Consider the following 16,859-nt stretch of genomic DNA (forward strand, 5'->3'; position numbering starts at 1 on the left):
GATCAACAGGTTCCACAAACAATCCTCCTCAAGACCCGTCAGAACCGCATACAAAGATTGCCTATCTGTCCCCCACTACAAACGGGCCACCATAGGAGGCAACAGCTTCCCGGTAAAAGCTGCCAAGCTCTGGAACTCCCTGCCTCCAAACCTTAGAGTAGACTTGCCTTATCAGAACTTCCGTTCCAAGTTAATCTCCTGGCTGAAACTGGAGACCCACTAAGACTAGGTAGTGTCCAGCGTTACACGCACACATCGTAACCACGTGTGCCTCTTGCTTACCTGTATATTACATTACCGCCTGCTGGCCTTACTGATGATTTGTATATACTGTATATAACATTTGTGCACCTATTTTTGTATTATGTATATTCCTCGTGTACTGTAACCAAGCTTCGAAAATTCTTGTAAAGTCTGCGCCCTGATACCCCCGGGTACGCTCGCGCATTATAAATAATAAAACAAATAATAAAACAAACAAACAAACAAAAGTGGTGAGACGGTCCAGCAGGGCTCCACCGGTGGGGTCGTCGTGGCAGGTCGGCTCAGCTTCTCCCTTGTCGGTTTCTTAGGTCCTGTGGCGACTTCTGAAGTTCCAGTCCCCAAAGCCCTGCTTTTATGCAGAAAACCCCCATTCACTCAGCCTAGCTGTCACTCAAACATGCTAAGTGGTGAGCCGGCCGGCTCACCACTTGGGCCAATCAGGACGGAGTGCGACTTGAGTTGCCTAGGCAACTCAGTCCAGGGTGCCTAAATCCCCCTCCACCCCTCCTAAGTACCCCAGACAGAGTGGCACCACTTTGGAGGGCTTCTGTGGCGAAGCCCGCCAAAAAGTGGAACAAAGGGCTCGACTTGGGTTGGAGTCGCAGAAGAGAACACAAACGCCATTTTAGAACCGAGTTTTGGCAAAAAATAACAACCGGAGAATTAAAAATAATTAAATAAACCGGCGCTATGTTCGAGGCTATCGTAATTAAATAAATAAAGATAGTAGCCTCGCACAATGGGAAAATCCCATAGAGAAATATTTGCGGTTGAATATAAAAAGTAGTATCCACTGCCACCAGCCAAAACTCGATCAGGGGGGACGGAGACGTGCCCCATTGACTAACAGACCCCGGGGCAATCGAATTGCCCCAGCCAGTACATCCACAATATGATGGTTTGTACTGGTTCTGTTCAGAATTCAAGACTAGTAAAGTCAATGGTGACTTTACATGTCCTGGGAGACAGTAGTCAGTCCCAGGGTATGGAGTCTATACTGGGGGGTCACTATGACACCCCTGTGTCACTGCACTGAGGGTGCTGTGTAACACACATCACAAAAACACATGAAGCCCTATGGAGTAAAAGACCCCATAGCCCATTAAACACATCTAGATTCAAAGGAACACACTCAAATCATGTCCAAGAGTGAGGGTAAAAGAGTCTCACTCTTGGCAGGAGAAAAAAATAAACCACAAAAATCCAGCGAAGCTGCTGGGGGACTCACTAGGTTAGGAAATTCAGCCTAAACAGAGAATTCTCCCTAACAGAGATCTGGTGTCATTCAGCTGCTCAATGAGGCAAAATGGGCTTCTGATTGGCCCCTTGCATGTTGTTATGCAAAAAAACTCTGGGAAATCCATAAAAATAGAGGGATAACAAAACCAATCTTATCTCAAACAGATACCTCCTGAATCATCTTGTTCCCCTCTAATTGGTAGTTTAGCCTTTGCTCCCCCTGTCCAAGCTAGTGTATGTTCATGTCTGCCAGTGCTCCCACGCCATCCCTACCCTGGCCAATTTTCTTCCCAGTTTGTTTGTTTGTTTATATAGCACACCAAACCCGAAGGTATCTGGGCTCATTAGCAGGTTACATTACATTACAATGAGACAGATAACAAGTAGATTATTACATTACAATGGTGTGGTGAGCACCCGACATACTGAATTACAAGATTATGATACAATACAGGTATATACAAGAGTGGTATGGTGGTGCAAAATTAAACATCATGTGAGAAGAGCCATGTTTTGGTTTTTATTCTGAAGCTGTGGAATTAGGGTTCTGATACAAGGGTAACAGGCAGGGAATTCCACAATTTGGTTGACAGAACAGAGCTTATATCTGGGAATCCTAAGGCAGTGAGAGTGTAGGGTTCTGGTAGGTCGATCTGATGTTTATTTGGAGAATTTATCTGCTAAGTATTTCGGGGCCGAGTTGGCAGTCAATGCTTTTCCCAGCTCTGGTCTCTTGGCCCCTACTAGTGGTTGTGTTGCCCTTGCTCCCCCCAGTGCTCCTTTGCTTCTTGCAACTTCCAGTGCTCAAAACCTGCTATGCATCTTTTGCCGCTGTTCCGCTAGATCTCCTTCAAAGCCCTCTTCAGGGCATATTTGAGATGCCTGAATACCCTGCATGTCTTTACTTCCGTCCCTCTACACCCCTTTTGGTTTTGAACCACCCCCCTGCCCCAAACATCAAGCCTATTTGCTTTGCCAATGCTTTTTTGTGCAGGGAATGAACTTCAAATTGCTTTATTGAATTGATATTTTGTCAATAGCCGTGCAAAGCATGAAGCTGGAACAGATGAAACTCCATATACTAAAACCTCTATCACTGTCGTTTTTGTATTCTATTAGCAATTGTGCAAGTGTGGATGGACATGTCATCAGCCTCTGTTACAATTGGAAGACAAAAACAGTGGCGCTGCAGTTGGCAGATGGGCAGATCATGAAATACCTCTGGGGTGAGCACCAGGTCTTCTATAGCATGTTCTGTCTTAGAAGGTGGTATTCATGTTGTGTGTCCTCTAACACATTCAAATTACAAACTATTCACATACATATGTGGTCTTTTTGTAGTTTCCAGCTTATATTAATCAACTTTATTTTAATTTGTATTATTTTTCTTTATGTATTGCCATTGTATAACAAAACAAAACTTTTTACCATTGCTTCATCTTGGACAGTGCCATCTTGTGTAAATGCAGTCAAACAATAAGTACAAGATAAAAGGAAAATAACAAACAGTCAAACACAGAAGAGCTGTTAACCTTATTTTATTAGATTAGTATTCCAACCTATGATTCCGCTTATGGCAGTATGGGTATTGGTGCAGGAGATTCTGGAAGTGTCCGTAGGAGGATCCAGGAGGCCCAGTGCCCTCAACCTTGTAGGACAGGTGAAGTCCCTCTTATGAGATCTATCATGAGTCAGAAAACCTGCCCACTTCACGAATAAGGCCTGCACACTGTCCTGCTTAAAGTGAGATATTTTCTCAGCCATAAGTAGAGACTGCATTTGCGTCTACCATTCCTCCAACGTGGGAGTCGTCATCGACTTCCAACCGTACCATGCTCCTGGCAGCTAAAGCCACTATTGCGGCCAAAGAGTGGATGCACTTGAGCGGAGCATAGACACTCCTTGGCCCCGAAAGGCACCTAGGAGACATACAATAGTATCCATCGGGAGAGACTCCCATTTTATGCAGTTAAGTGTGGTCAGCACCTCGGTCCAAAAACGTTTTGAGCTTGGGACGCCGCCACCAAATGTGCAGGTATGTTCCTGTACCACTGCACCAACACAGGCCTTCCACCCCCCTCTAGCCTCATGTGTTTTGTTCTGTCTGGGGTTAGGTAGTCACTTATTAACATTTGGAATCCTCTTTCTGCATATTGCACACTCTAGGTGGTCCTTCGCAAGCACTTCCAAACCTCCCACCACCTCTTTTCAGGTATTTCCACCACCAGTTCTTTGTGCCAGGCATGGACATAGGCTGATACCTTATTGCACAACTTGGCACCTAGACATTCATACAGGTGTGACATTAGCCCCTACGAGTCGCTTGGGGAGAACATTACCCTCTCAAACTGCATGAGGGCTCTGGTGGCTGCTTTCCTATTGTGTGGCTCTATTGCCCAGTGCCTAATTTGTGTGAGAAATCAGAAGGTGTCTCACCCACTAGTCTCCGGGGATCTGTCATCCAGGTGGCCAGGACACGGCCATTGCTTTTGGATCCAGTTCCTGGGGGTGGACCAGTGCGGGAGGATCACCCGGGTGAGGGGTCTTCAGGGAGTGTAAGTGGGACACCCCAGATGTTCAGACGCGGTATCCCCTTCCCTATAACACCTTTACCCCATCCTAGCAAGTAGGATCTTTAGGAACTCTACCTCCAACCCCCTTTTACAACACAAACACTTTCTCACGGACAGCCCGCTATGAGAGAAAAAATGCTAACACTGAGCAGTATACCTGGCGTGTCCCAATACAATTGTCAGGCAATTACTGACCATCACACACACCTGACCTCCATTAAGCTTTCCCACACAGATAAAAAGTGGAGCACGAGAGCATACTCTGAGCAGGGCAAAGCACACATGGAAACAACAGTTTCGAGATGGCAGCTGAGCGAGAGAGGAAAAACGGCAAAACAGGGGGATCGCAAGGAGGGAAGTTCGCTTGACCTTTTCCACAAGGAACCTTTACGCTTTCAATACTCGAGGTTTCTGGAAAGTAAGACTAGGACACCAGGCTGAAGAATCCTGCATTGTGTGTCGGAGATACTCAGGGCCCTCCCGCATCAATAATCAAGGTGGGGATATTCGCCAGCCACCGTGGTACCATCCTTGGCTCCAAGAACAAAGCAGCATCAGTGAAATCAAAACAGTTGGGGAGACCGATACAGGACCGGTCTGTGTTGAAGCCAAGGTTGCAAGCAGCAACATTGTATGGCGAGCGCTGGAGCGAACATTGTTAAAAAGCGTGTGATAAGAGATGCAAGTAAAATTGAACTGCTGATGAGTGATTGAACTTTAAAAGCAAAATGCAATACCTTTGAGCACCCACGCGGTGCTGGAATCACTGTGTCAATCAAAGGTCTCTGTAAGGTAGCCAGCTGAGAAGTAGCAACAGTGAAAGTGAGAAAAAGGATATATCAAGAAGAGAGCAAGTAATTGTGAATCTAAGTGGTCCTGTGACGGGTCAAGCAAAATCCCGCAAACAGTCGAAAGTCTTCAATTTTGATGAAGTAGAGAAAGTTTGGGAAAGTAGATCAATTGGTCTCCCTCTGCTAGGCTCGGACCAAATTTAAGGTTTTGTGTTAAAGTGGGTCGGAGCCTGCCAGAGGGGACCCAGGGTGAACAGAAAATTACCCGAGAAGTTGTATATGTGAAATCCTAAGAAGAAAGGAACTTTAATGTTTGTTGTGTTGCATCAGGCCCTCTGACATAAGAGGCTTTGAATGGCAAAGAGACTTTGGCACAGAAGGCCCTGATGTTGAAGTTTTTAACTGCATCCTCGTGCTAGAGAAGCCAGAGAGTGTGCTAAGCTCAAATGTACCACTTTGTCCTGTGCTGAAAACGTGGGGAAGGGAAGCCAATGGCTTGAATATCCTGACATATCATTTCTTGAACACTTTTCTTTTGCATAACATTGTTTACCCACAGTATTTGTATTTAGAAGTAAGGATTGGCAATAGGTTTATTAGTTTAAGCCTTTTTATTTTGACAGAGTCGTCTAGGACTGGGTTATTAGTATTTGATGGTTGTAGCTTGGTCCCATCTTTAGATTTAGGATTAGATAGACGTTTATTGAACTTCAATTGGGGTTGAAAAAACAACCTTGAACTGTGATCACTTGTGTCTGTCTTACTGTTTAATACTATGCCTTCCTTACACCTCCTCTGATCTCTCACACATCCTCCTCCACCTTTTGTCATCGCCCAACTAACCTGCACTGAATCACTCGCTCACACCTTCTTAAATACCCCACACCCTCCCAGGATTGGCCACTTATCTTCTCCAATAGCCTGCCTTTCTTGAGGGGGTGTGTAAGGGAAATCCTTGGGGTTGCTTTACCAGGTGGTGTTGGCGAAGCATTGCCATAGGTGCCCCTTTTTAATGTAATTAAATCCCTTGTGGTCTAGTGGTGAGATCTCCAGCTGAGATTGTCAGCTGAAGCCACGCTTTCTTCCCCTCTACTGCCATATGTGTTGTCCCGGTGGTAGCATCCTGGGGTTCCTCTGCCACCTCTTCTGTGACTGGTGTGATCCAGCTCCCTGCAACGTCCCACGCCCATATTCTTGGATTACTTTCCATGTCTGCCCATCACTAACTTGACTTTCTCATACAGCCTGAGAGAGCGCCACACAGCATTGCTTTCGCCTCGCCGCACTCGGAGAGGAATTTAACATCTTGCACTGCATTGTTAGGTGGACACTCTGCTATCCTCCTGCGGCTTGTGTGCCTCCTTCTAACCTCTGAAATGGCAATGCTTCAGTACTGATTCTATTCGATCTCCAGATAGCTTATACAACATAGTGGACCAGAACTTCCATCTCAATTGTGTGTTAGAATGGACATGGATAGCAGGTATTATCCTGGAATAGATGTGGACTCCCTGCTCACTGTGCTCAGAGAGGCACAGCTTCACCTCACTGATGAGGCCCAACAAGGCTGAAACACGTGTATGGGGTTGCTGGTGGTACTCTTGTTCGGAGAGGAATTGCCATAGCATTTCGGTGCTGGACTGCCCATGTGGGCGGGACAAAGACTGATATGCAAATGGATATTTCCCATCTGTGAAAGGTACAGTGAGCAAAAAGCGTGTGCTGCAAACTCTCATCTCAGAACAGGTTATCATGCCATGTTCTTTCTGGAGAGGAGCGCCTGCTACCTTTTTTTGAATTATCCTGGAATATGAACATGCTTTCTTCACAAACAGTTAACTGGAATGTTTTGGCTGTACCCACACTACCATGGAAATAGCATAATGAGAGGCTTAAGCATCTTTTCTATCATCTCTACTATGCAATATCTACATGCACGCCTTGGATGGAGTTAAAAGCACCAGTCACACTTCCTAAGGTATTACCTACTAATGGCTTCAATTTCGACGGACTGGAGATTGAGGAGACCTGTAAAAAGATTCGACTTTACAGTGTGCTTGACCTCAATGCATTAGGGAACACACCCACCATAGTCAAGAAAACAAGGAGACTTCTAGTGATATTCCACAATCGCCCAATAATATGCAATCTGAAGAAAACACATCAATTTAAGAAGAGCACTGAAAACTGAGCAGTGCAACAGATGCAAGAAAGACTCATGGGGATGGAAATTATTTGCGATCCTAGTAGCAGTGCTAGGAATATTCATGACATGTTGTTGTTGCATACACTGCTTACCCATTGTCTGTACTGAAATAAGCGAGGAGTGTGTACAGATGGTAAGAAAAAAGAGCACTACTAAATCAGGTACTCATGGTAATGATGAATTGAAGACAGTAAAATAATTCATGTCAATCAATATTGACAACAATGAGGAGGAGACCAGTAGTATGCAAGATTCAGAATCAGGTACTTGGTCGGAAGAGGATGCAATGTACAGATGAGGCGTTTGGCATACGGCCAAAAGGAGGGTTTGTCAGTCCAGAAAAAGTAGACACCCATCAATGATGGCGGCAATGTACTTTGTTGGCCGAAGACCAACCGCCTCATGTGTTTAGTATTAAAAATACATAGCCATAAACTTGACTAAAGTGCAGCCATTTTGAAGTGATTGAAATCGCCATTTTGTTTTCTAACGTTTGCCTCTTGCTTTCTGTTAAAACTGCTTTACTGAAACGTATTCTGCTCCACTAGTACATTATTGTTCATGCATAAAACAAGGCCGCAAGAGACTTGCTGAAACATAATGCAGCAACCCAGACAGAAATGCCCGGTCTCCTCCCTCACAAGTCCTTGGAAGTAAGCAGCGAGGCATTTAATCAGTACACAGCTGCCAGCTAGTCTCGCTAATGCAGTAGTAATGTTAGAAGCAAACATTAAATGGCTTGAATTATGCTCTTCTTTGCGGCCCCCCTTCCCTAAGCCCTGTAGAGCCCTGGAGAGCAAGTTGACCCCCATTGCACGAATAGAAACTAGGAGATAGCGAGGCCTGGAATGTGTCTCTCTCCTGCACGCAGCTTGCTTGCAGAGAACAGAAGCAGTTTGTTCTTATAACAAAGAATTGTGTCTGCAGGCTCATGAAATTGCAAACTGTTGCTAAATAAATGTCTGAAGGTGTCATATTCGTCACAATTGTCAATCATCGTACCCAATTCAAAGGAAATACATTATGGGTGGTATTGAATGTGTCACCACTGATTGTAAGATGCCTGCTTTGTATATATGTAACTGTTGTACGATTCTCTCTCTCTTGCGTCCCCCGGTTTCTGGAAACACACGTTGCAGGGCGTGGGACCCAATTGGCCAACTGTGACTATTTGCTTTGCAATAAACCCTAGCTTTTGGGAATACAACCTTGTTTCTGGCGTATCAGTTCGTGTGTGGTGATTGTGCCTTGTTTCCATGCGCTTGGGTCCCCCAGGGGCCCCTTCATGGCTACTTCTTAATTTTCTACTTATTCTCTACTCATGTCATAGCTAGATTATCTTCACCTGTGTTTAGCTGTTACTGGAATATGCAGGTTAATTACTTTGAACAGCTATGACTCCCTCCTTCCCTTACTTCTCCCATATTCTTACCCTCTGTCTGGGACCGTTTGGAAGTTTGGACCGAAAGGGTTAAACTGAAGCAAGCCCACATACCCCTTTGTCAAACGCCAGGGAGAACTGAGTAATAACACGAGAACGCTGCATGGGCCACAACAGGTGGGGAGGAAAACTGGAGTCTCAAGGTACCATTCCAGGGGCCAGAAAGGTAATTGGCTTATGAATTACTTAAAAATAATTTATAGGAGGAATGGTAAGTGTGACAGGGCCCACTGTTAGGACAGGGGGGAACCCACCCCACCCCAACACACTGTCCGGTGCCGGAGTGGAGTCCTAGACCCCCTGCCATATCCTCCTTACCTGGAAATGCTGCAGTACCGCCAGAGACCCCCTCCTGCAACTGAAGATGACTGGAGGCTGCGGCTGATCTGCCCACTGCGACCTGGCACAAAGAGAACAAGCTAAAGGCAAACACGGGAAATTCAGAAAGCAGCCACAATTCCAGACATAATTTGTGCAGAAGTAGAATATCCAAAGATCCTGTCCGGGGAACAAAGGTAGTCCGGCCATGAAGTTCAATAAATAAGGAGAAACAAGTTGCCATGTAAACACTGGGTCAACAATAGTTGCAAACCCCCTCTCTGCGCTTGGCGTTCTTTTACTTCCCTATCATTTGTGGTGAGTTGCCTGAAAGGGGCAGGCAAGCCAATAAGGACTATGCTGGCCGTGCCTCTACCCGATGTCTTTCAGAGTTTGGATGAGGCGGGATGCTGCCAGCTCGCTCTCCCACATGAGGCATGGTAAACTCTCCCCTATTGAAGCCCTTAAGCCTACTAATGATAATGCCTCAACATATCAGAAACAATCACAAAAGGTAGGTCAACCTCTTAACTCATCGACACCCCGAGGAATAATTACTGATAAACAAGCTTGCTGTCAAACTGGGTCAATCTGAAACAATATTACAATAATTGTTTTGAAAAAGCAATCAATGCTATATTTAAATGGTACTCAGTAGAGATAGCAATATGCAAACACCTTTATTTTGTTCCTAATACGAAAAAAGTAAAAGTTGTTGTAAATCTCTAAATGTCAAAAAAGTACATCTCAAAAATAGATCAATTGTTATTACAATATGTAGATGTATTGACTTCAAAAAAGTGCATAGTGCTTAATAAAAACATCATAATTCCAAAATCCTGTGTATTCAAGATAAAAAGACAACATAACAGTAATTTATATAGATATTGAAAAACACGGTTATGTTTTGCATGGGTCACAAAGAGATGATAAGAAATAGTCAACTAAACGAGATAGCTGAAAATGCTATCTTTACATATACTGGGTATGTAGCTGCGTATCTCCTTATTAAGCTAGTTTCGACACGTTTGACGTGGCGTTTGTTGTCTCGTGTCATTTTAAGGACAAAAACAAATTGACACTATATCAGTTCATGCTATCTCCATTGTGTATCCGACATGTAATAGAAATAATTTGTCTGATTATCTGAGTTTTATTCTCCTAAGGCAGGCAGTTGTCTGTGAGAGAATGAAAAAAGAAGAGGTATAAATTACCAGCAATCCTACATAGTACATCCATTCATATTGATTGGCTAAAAAAACCTGTTTCAATAAGGCAGCTCCAGCTGTCAAGTTTTATCTTCACCAAAATCCCATATGGGAGAGCTCGATTCCATGAATTGAGAGCTAACCTTCTAGCACTTTCTTCAATGCCAAATGGTTCTGAAAACAAAACGTAGAATTAATGTTATATGCAGGAGATGCGAACATTAGCTAACAATTAGTGACAGCTCACTTTTATAAAGAGGAGTATTCTGAAAACAAACACCATAACTGATTTAATATATGAAAAAAGCAAATGCTATATATGACGCATCATTAACTAATGTTTATACAGAAAATGTTCATCTAATAGCGATTACCTGAAGTTAATTTGTTCTACATTTCAGGTATCGCGGGTTCCTCAGTAGCACTTCCGTGTCGGTATGATCAACCATCACAATGTTACGGCCACATGATCACTGCCGTATATGCCCGTAACAAATCCTGAAGTATAAATGCATGGGAAATGTGCATTTAATAGTACACATCAATGCTTGCAGTGTGCTGCTGATCCACCATACGTAGGAACAACAACAACTAGAATGTAGATGCAAATAGAGATTTGTCTAAAATGGCTGAATGTGGACGCCATGACTTGGCATGAACGTCTAGCTAAATGTGTGTGGTGTCCTGATCTCTTGCTGTATGTGAAAGCAACAACAAAGTAAAAACAATTCGAGATAACTTAAACTGGCTTAATTGTAGCGCCATCATGAAGGCACTCTGCAACAATGCTATAAAGAAAGAAACTGAGCAGTAATTAGTGTTAGAATTATGTCGGAATTTTTGAGGTTATTTCAAAGTTTGAAATATTTGCACTTTTTACTTCATTTGTGGACCCCACTATCAGTCCTTCACGTGAGTCGGCTCCTGGAATGCTTCTGCTTTACCACATTCTCTTGTCGACTGAGGACCAGCCTGCTTTCAAGGGTTTCTACCAGCTGGGTTAGTACTTCCCGGGCTACACCTGCTCAGCATCGGCTTCCCTCTTCTGCAAGTCTTTCTTCAATTTTTTATTTTTATACTATTTGGCTGGGTCCTCCCCAGCGGAGACTTGTTGTCTTTCCTCAGTCTCCATGGAGTATTCCTCAAGGCTCCACTGTTCCAACTCTTCCTAGTGATTTATGTTTCCAATGGAGAAGGGATCGTTATTACTACTTCATTCTTCTTTTTCAAGTATGGGTGGATTCCAACCTGTTGCCACTCTTTATATTTCCTTCACTCTTCCTCCACTCAGTGGTTGTGGCTTTTAATGGGGTAAGTGAAGAGATGTTGCAATAGCAAACAGTCTGTTCAGGTTCAAGATCTTGAGGTAGCGATGACCTAAGAGTCTCATGGGATAGATGGTTAGGGAATTTCTTCACAGAATGGGAGTCCCTATCCCCAAAAGGGGAGTCTCTCCCCTTAGGGTTAGCAGTAAGCAGGACCTCACAGGGAATGTTGCGTAGCAGGCTCACCTCCCTAGCCTCACAGGGAAGGCTTCCCCTCTGGGGAGAATTGACGAGATCCTGTGAATTGTCCCAATTCATTTAAGCACTAGACCACTCTCACACCCCTCCTGAGAATAAGGCTTGCCTCTCTGGCATACCTTGATTGGGTTTGGCTAAAATCTCAGTGCCTCCCTGTTCACCATAACAGGGTAGCCTACCAAAATCCTTCTCGGGGTTGATTTTGGAGATCCATTTTACTACCTCTTCATCCAGTTTGTGTCATCTTGTCATTGTGCCTTCCCATTCAAATGCTAAACCAAAGAGGAAAGCACACCTATGTTTTACATTTGCCAATTGTAACTTGTCTGTGATCACCCAAAAAGGGGCCCCGTTTCTTGGGTGTTGTAGCAGCTAAGGTCCTGGTAAATTAACAGGCTCGCCTTGATGAGAGAGAATTCCCAACAGATATTCTCCTTCTTTGTGTACACACAAATGTTTATGATAACCTCTCTCATGGTTTAACATGTGTAACCTGTTTGGAGGACACAGATATGGCACAGGCATGTTCTTACTGTGAAGTTTATTTAAAGTAAAATAAGGCTGATCTCTCCCTATAACTATCGGGTGTTCCCTGCGTATCTTTCTAACTAAGGTGCTAGTCAGTCTGGATGAATGTCCAAAAACAAATCCGTCCCCTGTGCCCTTCTCATCTATCTGACCCTACCACTATTATAACTAAGGCCAGGAGAATGACTCCCTTCTCCTGGTGTAAATATTTTGTCACCAGTTTCTTCTCACGTCTCTTACTCCTTTCGAAAAAACATATGCAAATAGTCTTTGTCATCCAATATATCAAATTATGCAGTTCTCTTAAGGGATTAGCACTTCCCTTGCTCTATTCAATAGACCATATGCAAATAGTTCCTGGTCCTCCACTGTCTCCAGTGCCTGAATCTATTTTACACTCGCCTTCCCTCTTTTATAGTATCTCAAGTTCCCATTATCATTTTTCCACTCCCAGGGTGCAGTTTCATGTATGAGTTTGGGATTCCTAGCTTTACAGATTTGTTCTCCCCAAATGTCTCTTCCTTGTGCTCTTTCTTCTCTTCAAGATATGTGTGGGCCTTGCCTTTTTTTCCAAAGTGATAAGCCTCCACTTTTATTTATTTCTCACTCTGTGGTTTTAACATTTCTTCTTATCTCACTCAAACAGTTCTGTTTCATTGGATTATTTTCAATAGTTTTCCCATTAGTACTGGGACGAGTTCTGCTTAAATTATCAATCCTGCTTGCTTTGCCGGTATTCCCATTCCCCGTTTTACCTTCCGAGTTCCAGGGTAACATCTGCAGGCACTTGGATGCCCTTTCCTTCTCGTTGCCACTCCCTATGTCGTCGTCTTTCTGGATGTGCCATTCTCGTCTTTGGGATGCCACAGCGATCGTGACTCTGACTGGGAGCTGCTTACTCCCCTAGATGGTCTCAGCGCTGTTGTACGGGCAGACTACTGTGGTAGATCAGGAGGAGGAGACAGACTAATAGGTGCCATTTTCAAAAGGTTTATTGGCCAATAATAAAGGAAAATGCCTAACTTTCCCTATCCTAAGGGTTTCCCTACCTGACACAACTAAACTAGGGTGCTCGCCATTGATGGTGAAGTCCACAATCAAATGTCTGTCCTCTGTCCAAAACTAACCGAGGCTGACTCTACCACTATTACTACTCAACCACAAGACCAGGAGAATGGCTCCTTTCTCCCGGGTTACTTTTCAGCAGAGTTCTCCTCAATATGGGATCTTCAGATATCCTTTTGCTATCGCTCGTAATAAGTCCTTTAGTTCCTTTAAGGGCCTTTTCCATGCCCTTTTATATTGGTCCCCTTGACTCTTCAAGTTCCTTCTTTGATTCTTGACTGAGTCTCTGAATATGCCTCACAACCCTAATCTCTTCTTTTGGATGAACAAGTATATGCTCACAACAACTCCTTTTCCTTTGGTTATTTAGCTCCTCACTGAAACGAGTAGGTGGAATCCATATTTGACTTTTGTTCTTTTTAGGATCTGGTGATTCACTGGGACAAGTATGATGAGTCCCTGAATGATTCTCACTCTTATGATTTTGCCACTCACTGGGACGAGTAGGCTCTCTCTCCAATCGTTATGGTTGTATTTTCTCTGTACTTGCACATATGCATCACACATGCCCTGCGCCTCCGGTCTTCCGCTTTCCTGTAACCTTTGTTGTACTGTGGCTATGTCACTGGGTCAGCATCTTACCCTTTTCGATCTTCGGCCAGGGCGGCTCTTCGATCCACACACTTGACTTTGTTGGATACACCTCTGTGTCTGTTCGTGTTAGCAGTAGGGTATGAGGTTTTGTGTCCTCTCACGCCACCACACAATTCAGTTCCGTTACTTCGGTTTCCTGAATCTGTAAACAGACCTTCCTGTGTCTGGTCTAGGTTAAGCACCTTCGGATTGGGGTTTCTCATTACCCCTTTGTGGGTGTCCCTCCTGCGACTAACAAATGTGGGACCGACTTCCTCTAGTTGGTTTCCCACTTTGTGCACTGCAGAAACTTCCTCTCTCTCGCCGCCTGTAGCCAGGTCAAGCAGCGTTTTCCCCGAGTCAACCGTTTCACGTCTCCAGCTGGTTTGTAAATCCTGGGTCTCGTTCTGACATGCCCTTGTTCCTCCCCCTTTTATTACGCAATGTTGGGGCTTCCCGAGCTTTTCTGGGTAGTCCTTCCTTTGTGTTGGAGTTCTACTCCTTTAAGTTTCTTAGTCTCTGTACTTGACAGAGAGGCATTCTATATCACTCATTTGTTCCGACTTTTCACAGTACCAGGCAGATAATTTCCTTCTGTCATTCCTCTTACATATGTTATTGTAATGTAGTCTGTTGTCTGTCAACTGATAGGATTAGAGTGGGTGTTTGAGGATAATTGGAAAGGGAGTCTTTATTCCCAGAGGGGAGTCTCTTCCCGTGAGGACCCGCTTACTGCCAGCCCTAGGGGGAATGTTGCATAGCGGGCTCCTCTCCCTAACCTCACAGGAAGGTGGGAGAAGTGACTGAATGCCTCGATTCGTCACACTACCCACCACTTTGCTTCCGTGGTCATGCCACCATTGCTCTCGCTCTCTGCCTTGCTCGGCATTCTTGTGCTCTGGCACGCCGGTTGCGTAACGTTTCTAGTTCAGCGCTGCAGCGGCTCTGTCACACGCCGGCTCTGTGTTTTCACAGAGCCTTGCCTTCTTCTGCTTCGTTACACACTGGGTGCTTTCCCTGCGTCTCTGGAGTCTTTGCTCTTTCTTGGCTGTTGGTCTCCTCTCAGCCTTCTCTCTTCTCTCAGCCTTCTCTCTACACTCTCTTGGTCTTGCATCCCTTTTCAGCCTCCTCCTTGCAGTCCATTCGAGACTTGAATTTAAAAGGTTCTCTTCCATTTCTTGTCATTCATAATAAAACTTCATGTTATCTTTATGAGTTTGGTATCTTGTATATGTCCATATAGGCCATCACTTGGAGGCCATTATGGGAACAGGAGTCCTGGTCCACAAAGGGGGAGTCCCTTCCGGTGAGGTCCCACTTGCCTCAACCCCTAGGGAGGGTGTTGCAAAGCAAGCACACCTCCATAGCCTCACGGGGGGCTCCCCCTTGGGAGAACAGACAAAATACCTCAATTAGCCACACCTGCCAGCTGTTATAAATGTCAGACATAGTGGCTCTGAACATTTGTTGGATCCACCCTTACAGGTCCGATCCTTCAGTACCATCAGTCAGTCCTCAGATTCTAGGATTTCCACATCTATGGCATTTCTCCTGGTCACCAGCCAGCCTATTACAACATCAAGGGTCTGTTGTGTGTCATTCAGTTTGCTATTTGTGCGGGAAACCTCTAGCTGCAGTGCTTGGATTGGGCTTCCGTGCTTGTCCATGCAGTCTCACGGAAGGGTGATGTCCTCATTAACCGATTCAAGCGAAGAACGTGAAGCAGCAGATGTTTTATAATGATTGTAGTACCATCCTTCAGTAAGGCAAGGCAATCCATATTTATTTTACCTGGAAAGTGCTCCTGCGTAGCTGATGGCGAGCCTTGTTCCATCTGCATGCAGTGACATGATTGGCCTGCTCTTCCACTTTTGTCACCAGGTGACCAGAGGATTAACACGGAACAGTGTCTTAATGGCAGCGTCCCGTCATCTACTGAGGGTTGGACTAAGGAAAGCGGAGTGAGCGTCACAGAGCTATAAGGTCCAGCACTTTCCTAAGGGTGGAGAAGCTCTTCCCATCCGCTCCTAGGTGGACATTCCCGTTTCGTATTGCTACAGATCGGGACAAACAAAGCGCAGGAAGAGGGCACCAGATGCATCTCACAGCTATGCTGTCAGAATTTGAAGACTCCGCAGGCATATGCATTGTCACAGCGGGAAGCTTCCTAGATATGATACACAGGATTGGCGTTTAGCTCCTTCCTTGCCTTCCCACTTTTCCTTCTGTAAGAATCACTGCCTTCGCCTCGTACACAGACCGAAGATTTCTAGCACACTGTGACAAGGCCAGTACCTGGCCTTTTCAAAAGTGGATGTACATTTCCACTTTTATGCCGATGACACGCAGATCTATGTGGAGACAGATGATCTGCCGGAGGCATTCGAAAGGATAGACCGGTGTATGCAGGATATCAAAAAATGGATGGCTTGCAACCAGTTACAGCTTAATGCAGCCAAAATGGAGGTAATCCTGTTTAGATCAGAGAACAAAAATAGAGAGGACGGAACCCACAAAACTCCACAGAACGTAGGCGAAAACATCCCGTTCTCTAGGAAAGTAAAAAATCTTGGTTGCATCTGGCAAGAAAATTTGGCCAGCGAAGCACAAGTTGGGGCAAAAATAAAAGCAGTCTACTACGCCCTGCGCCTGCTTAGGAATGTACTTCCTTTTTGTAACTCCCCAAGATCAGCCAGTGGTGGTGGGAGCCTTGGTAAATACCCATCTTGATTATTGTAATAGTCTTATGACAGGGATTCCTATGAAACAAATGTCAAGACTACAAAAGGTCCAGAATGCAGCAGTAACTGGGCAAAAGAGATCACGTTTCTGCATCTCGGAAAGCATTCCACTGGCTGATGGTGGAGGACCGTATTAAATTCAAGGTGGCGTGTTTAGTTTATAAATGCTACCATAAACTCACACCCAGATACCTGAACACGAGAATACACCAATATTACCCTACCAGAGACCCCCGTTCAGGAGATAAACTCCTGCTATCTTATGACAGGGATTCCTATGAAACAAATGTCAAGACTACAAAAGGTCCAGAATGCAGCAGTAACTGGGC

General features: G+C 44.7%; 1 protein-coding gene across 3 annotated transcripts in view; it reads left to right on the top strand.

Annotated features, from left to right (window-relative positions):
• Positions 1-16,859, top strand: part of ELP1 (elongator acetyltransferase complex subunit 1) — a 2,667,893-nt gene that overhangs the window by 1,139,368 nt on the left and 1,511,666 nt on the right. For all 3 annotated transcript variants that reach the window (XM_069630608.1, XM_069630606.1, XM_069630607.1), the window contains exon 15: positions 2,623-2,729. In XM_069630608.1, coding sequence (XP_069486709.1) covers positions 2,623-2,729 — 107 coding nt within the window. The remainder of the gene's footprint in view (positions 1-2,622; positions 2,730-16,859) is intronic.

This window comes from Ambystoma mexicanum, chromosome 6q (assembly GCF_040938575.1).
Source record: "Ambystoma mexicanum isolate Mex_15411 chromosome 6q, UKY_AmexF1_1, whole genome shotgun sequence".
In the NCBI taxonomy this organism is placed as follows: domain Eukaryota; kingdom Metazoa; phylum Chordata; class Amphibia; order Caudata; family Ambystomatidae; genus Ambystoma; species Ambystoma mexicanum.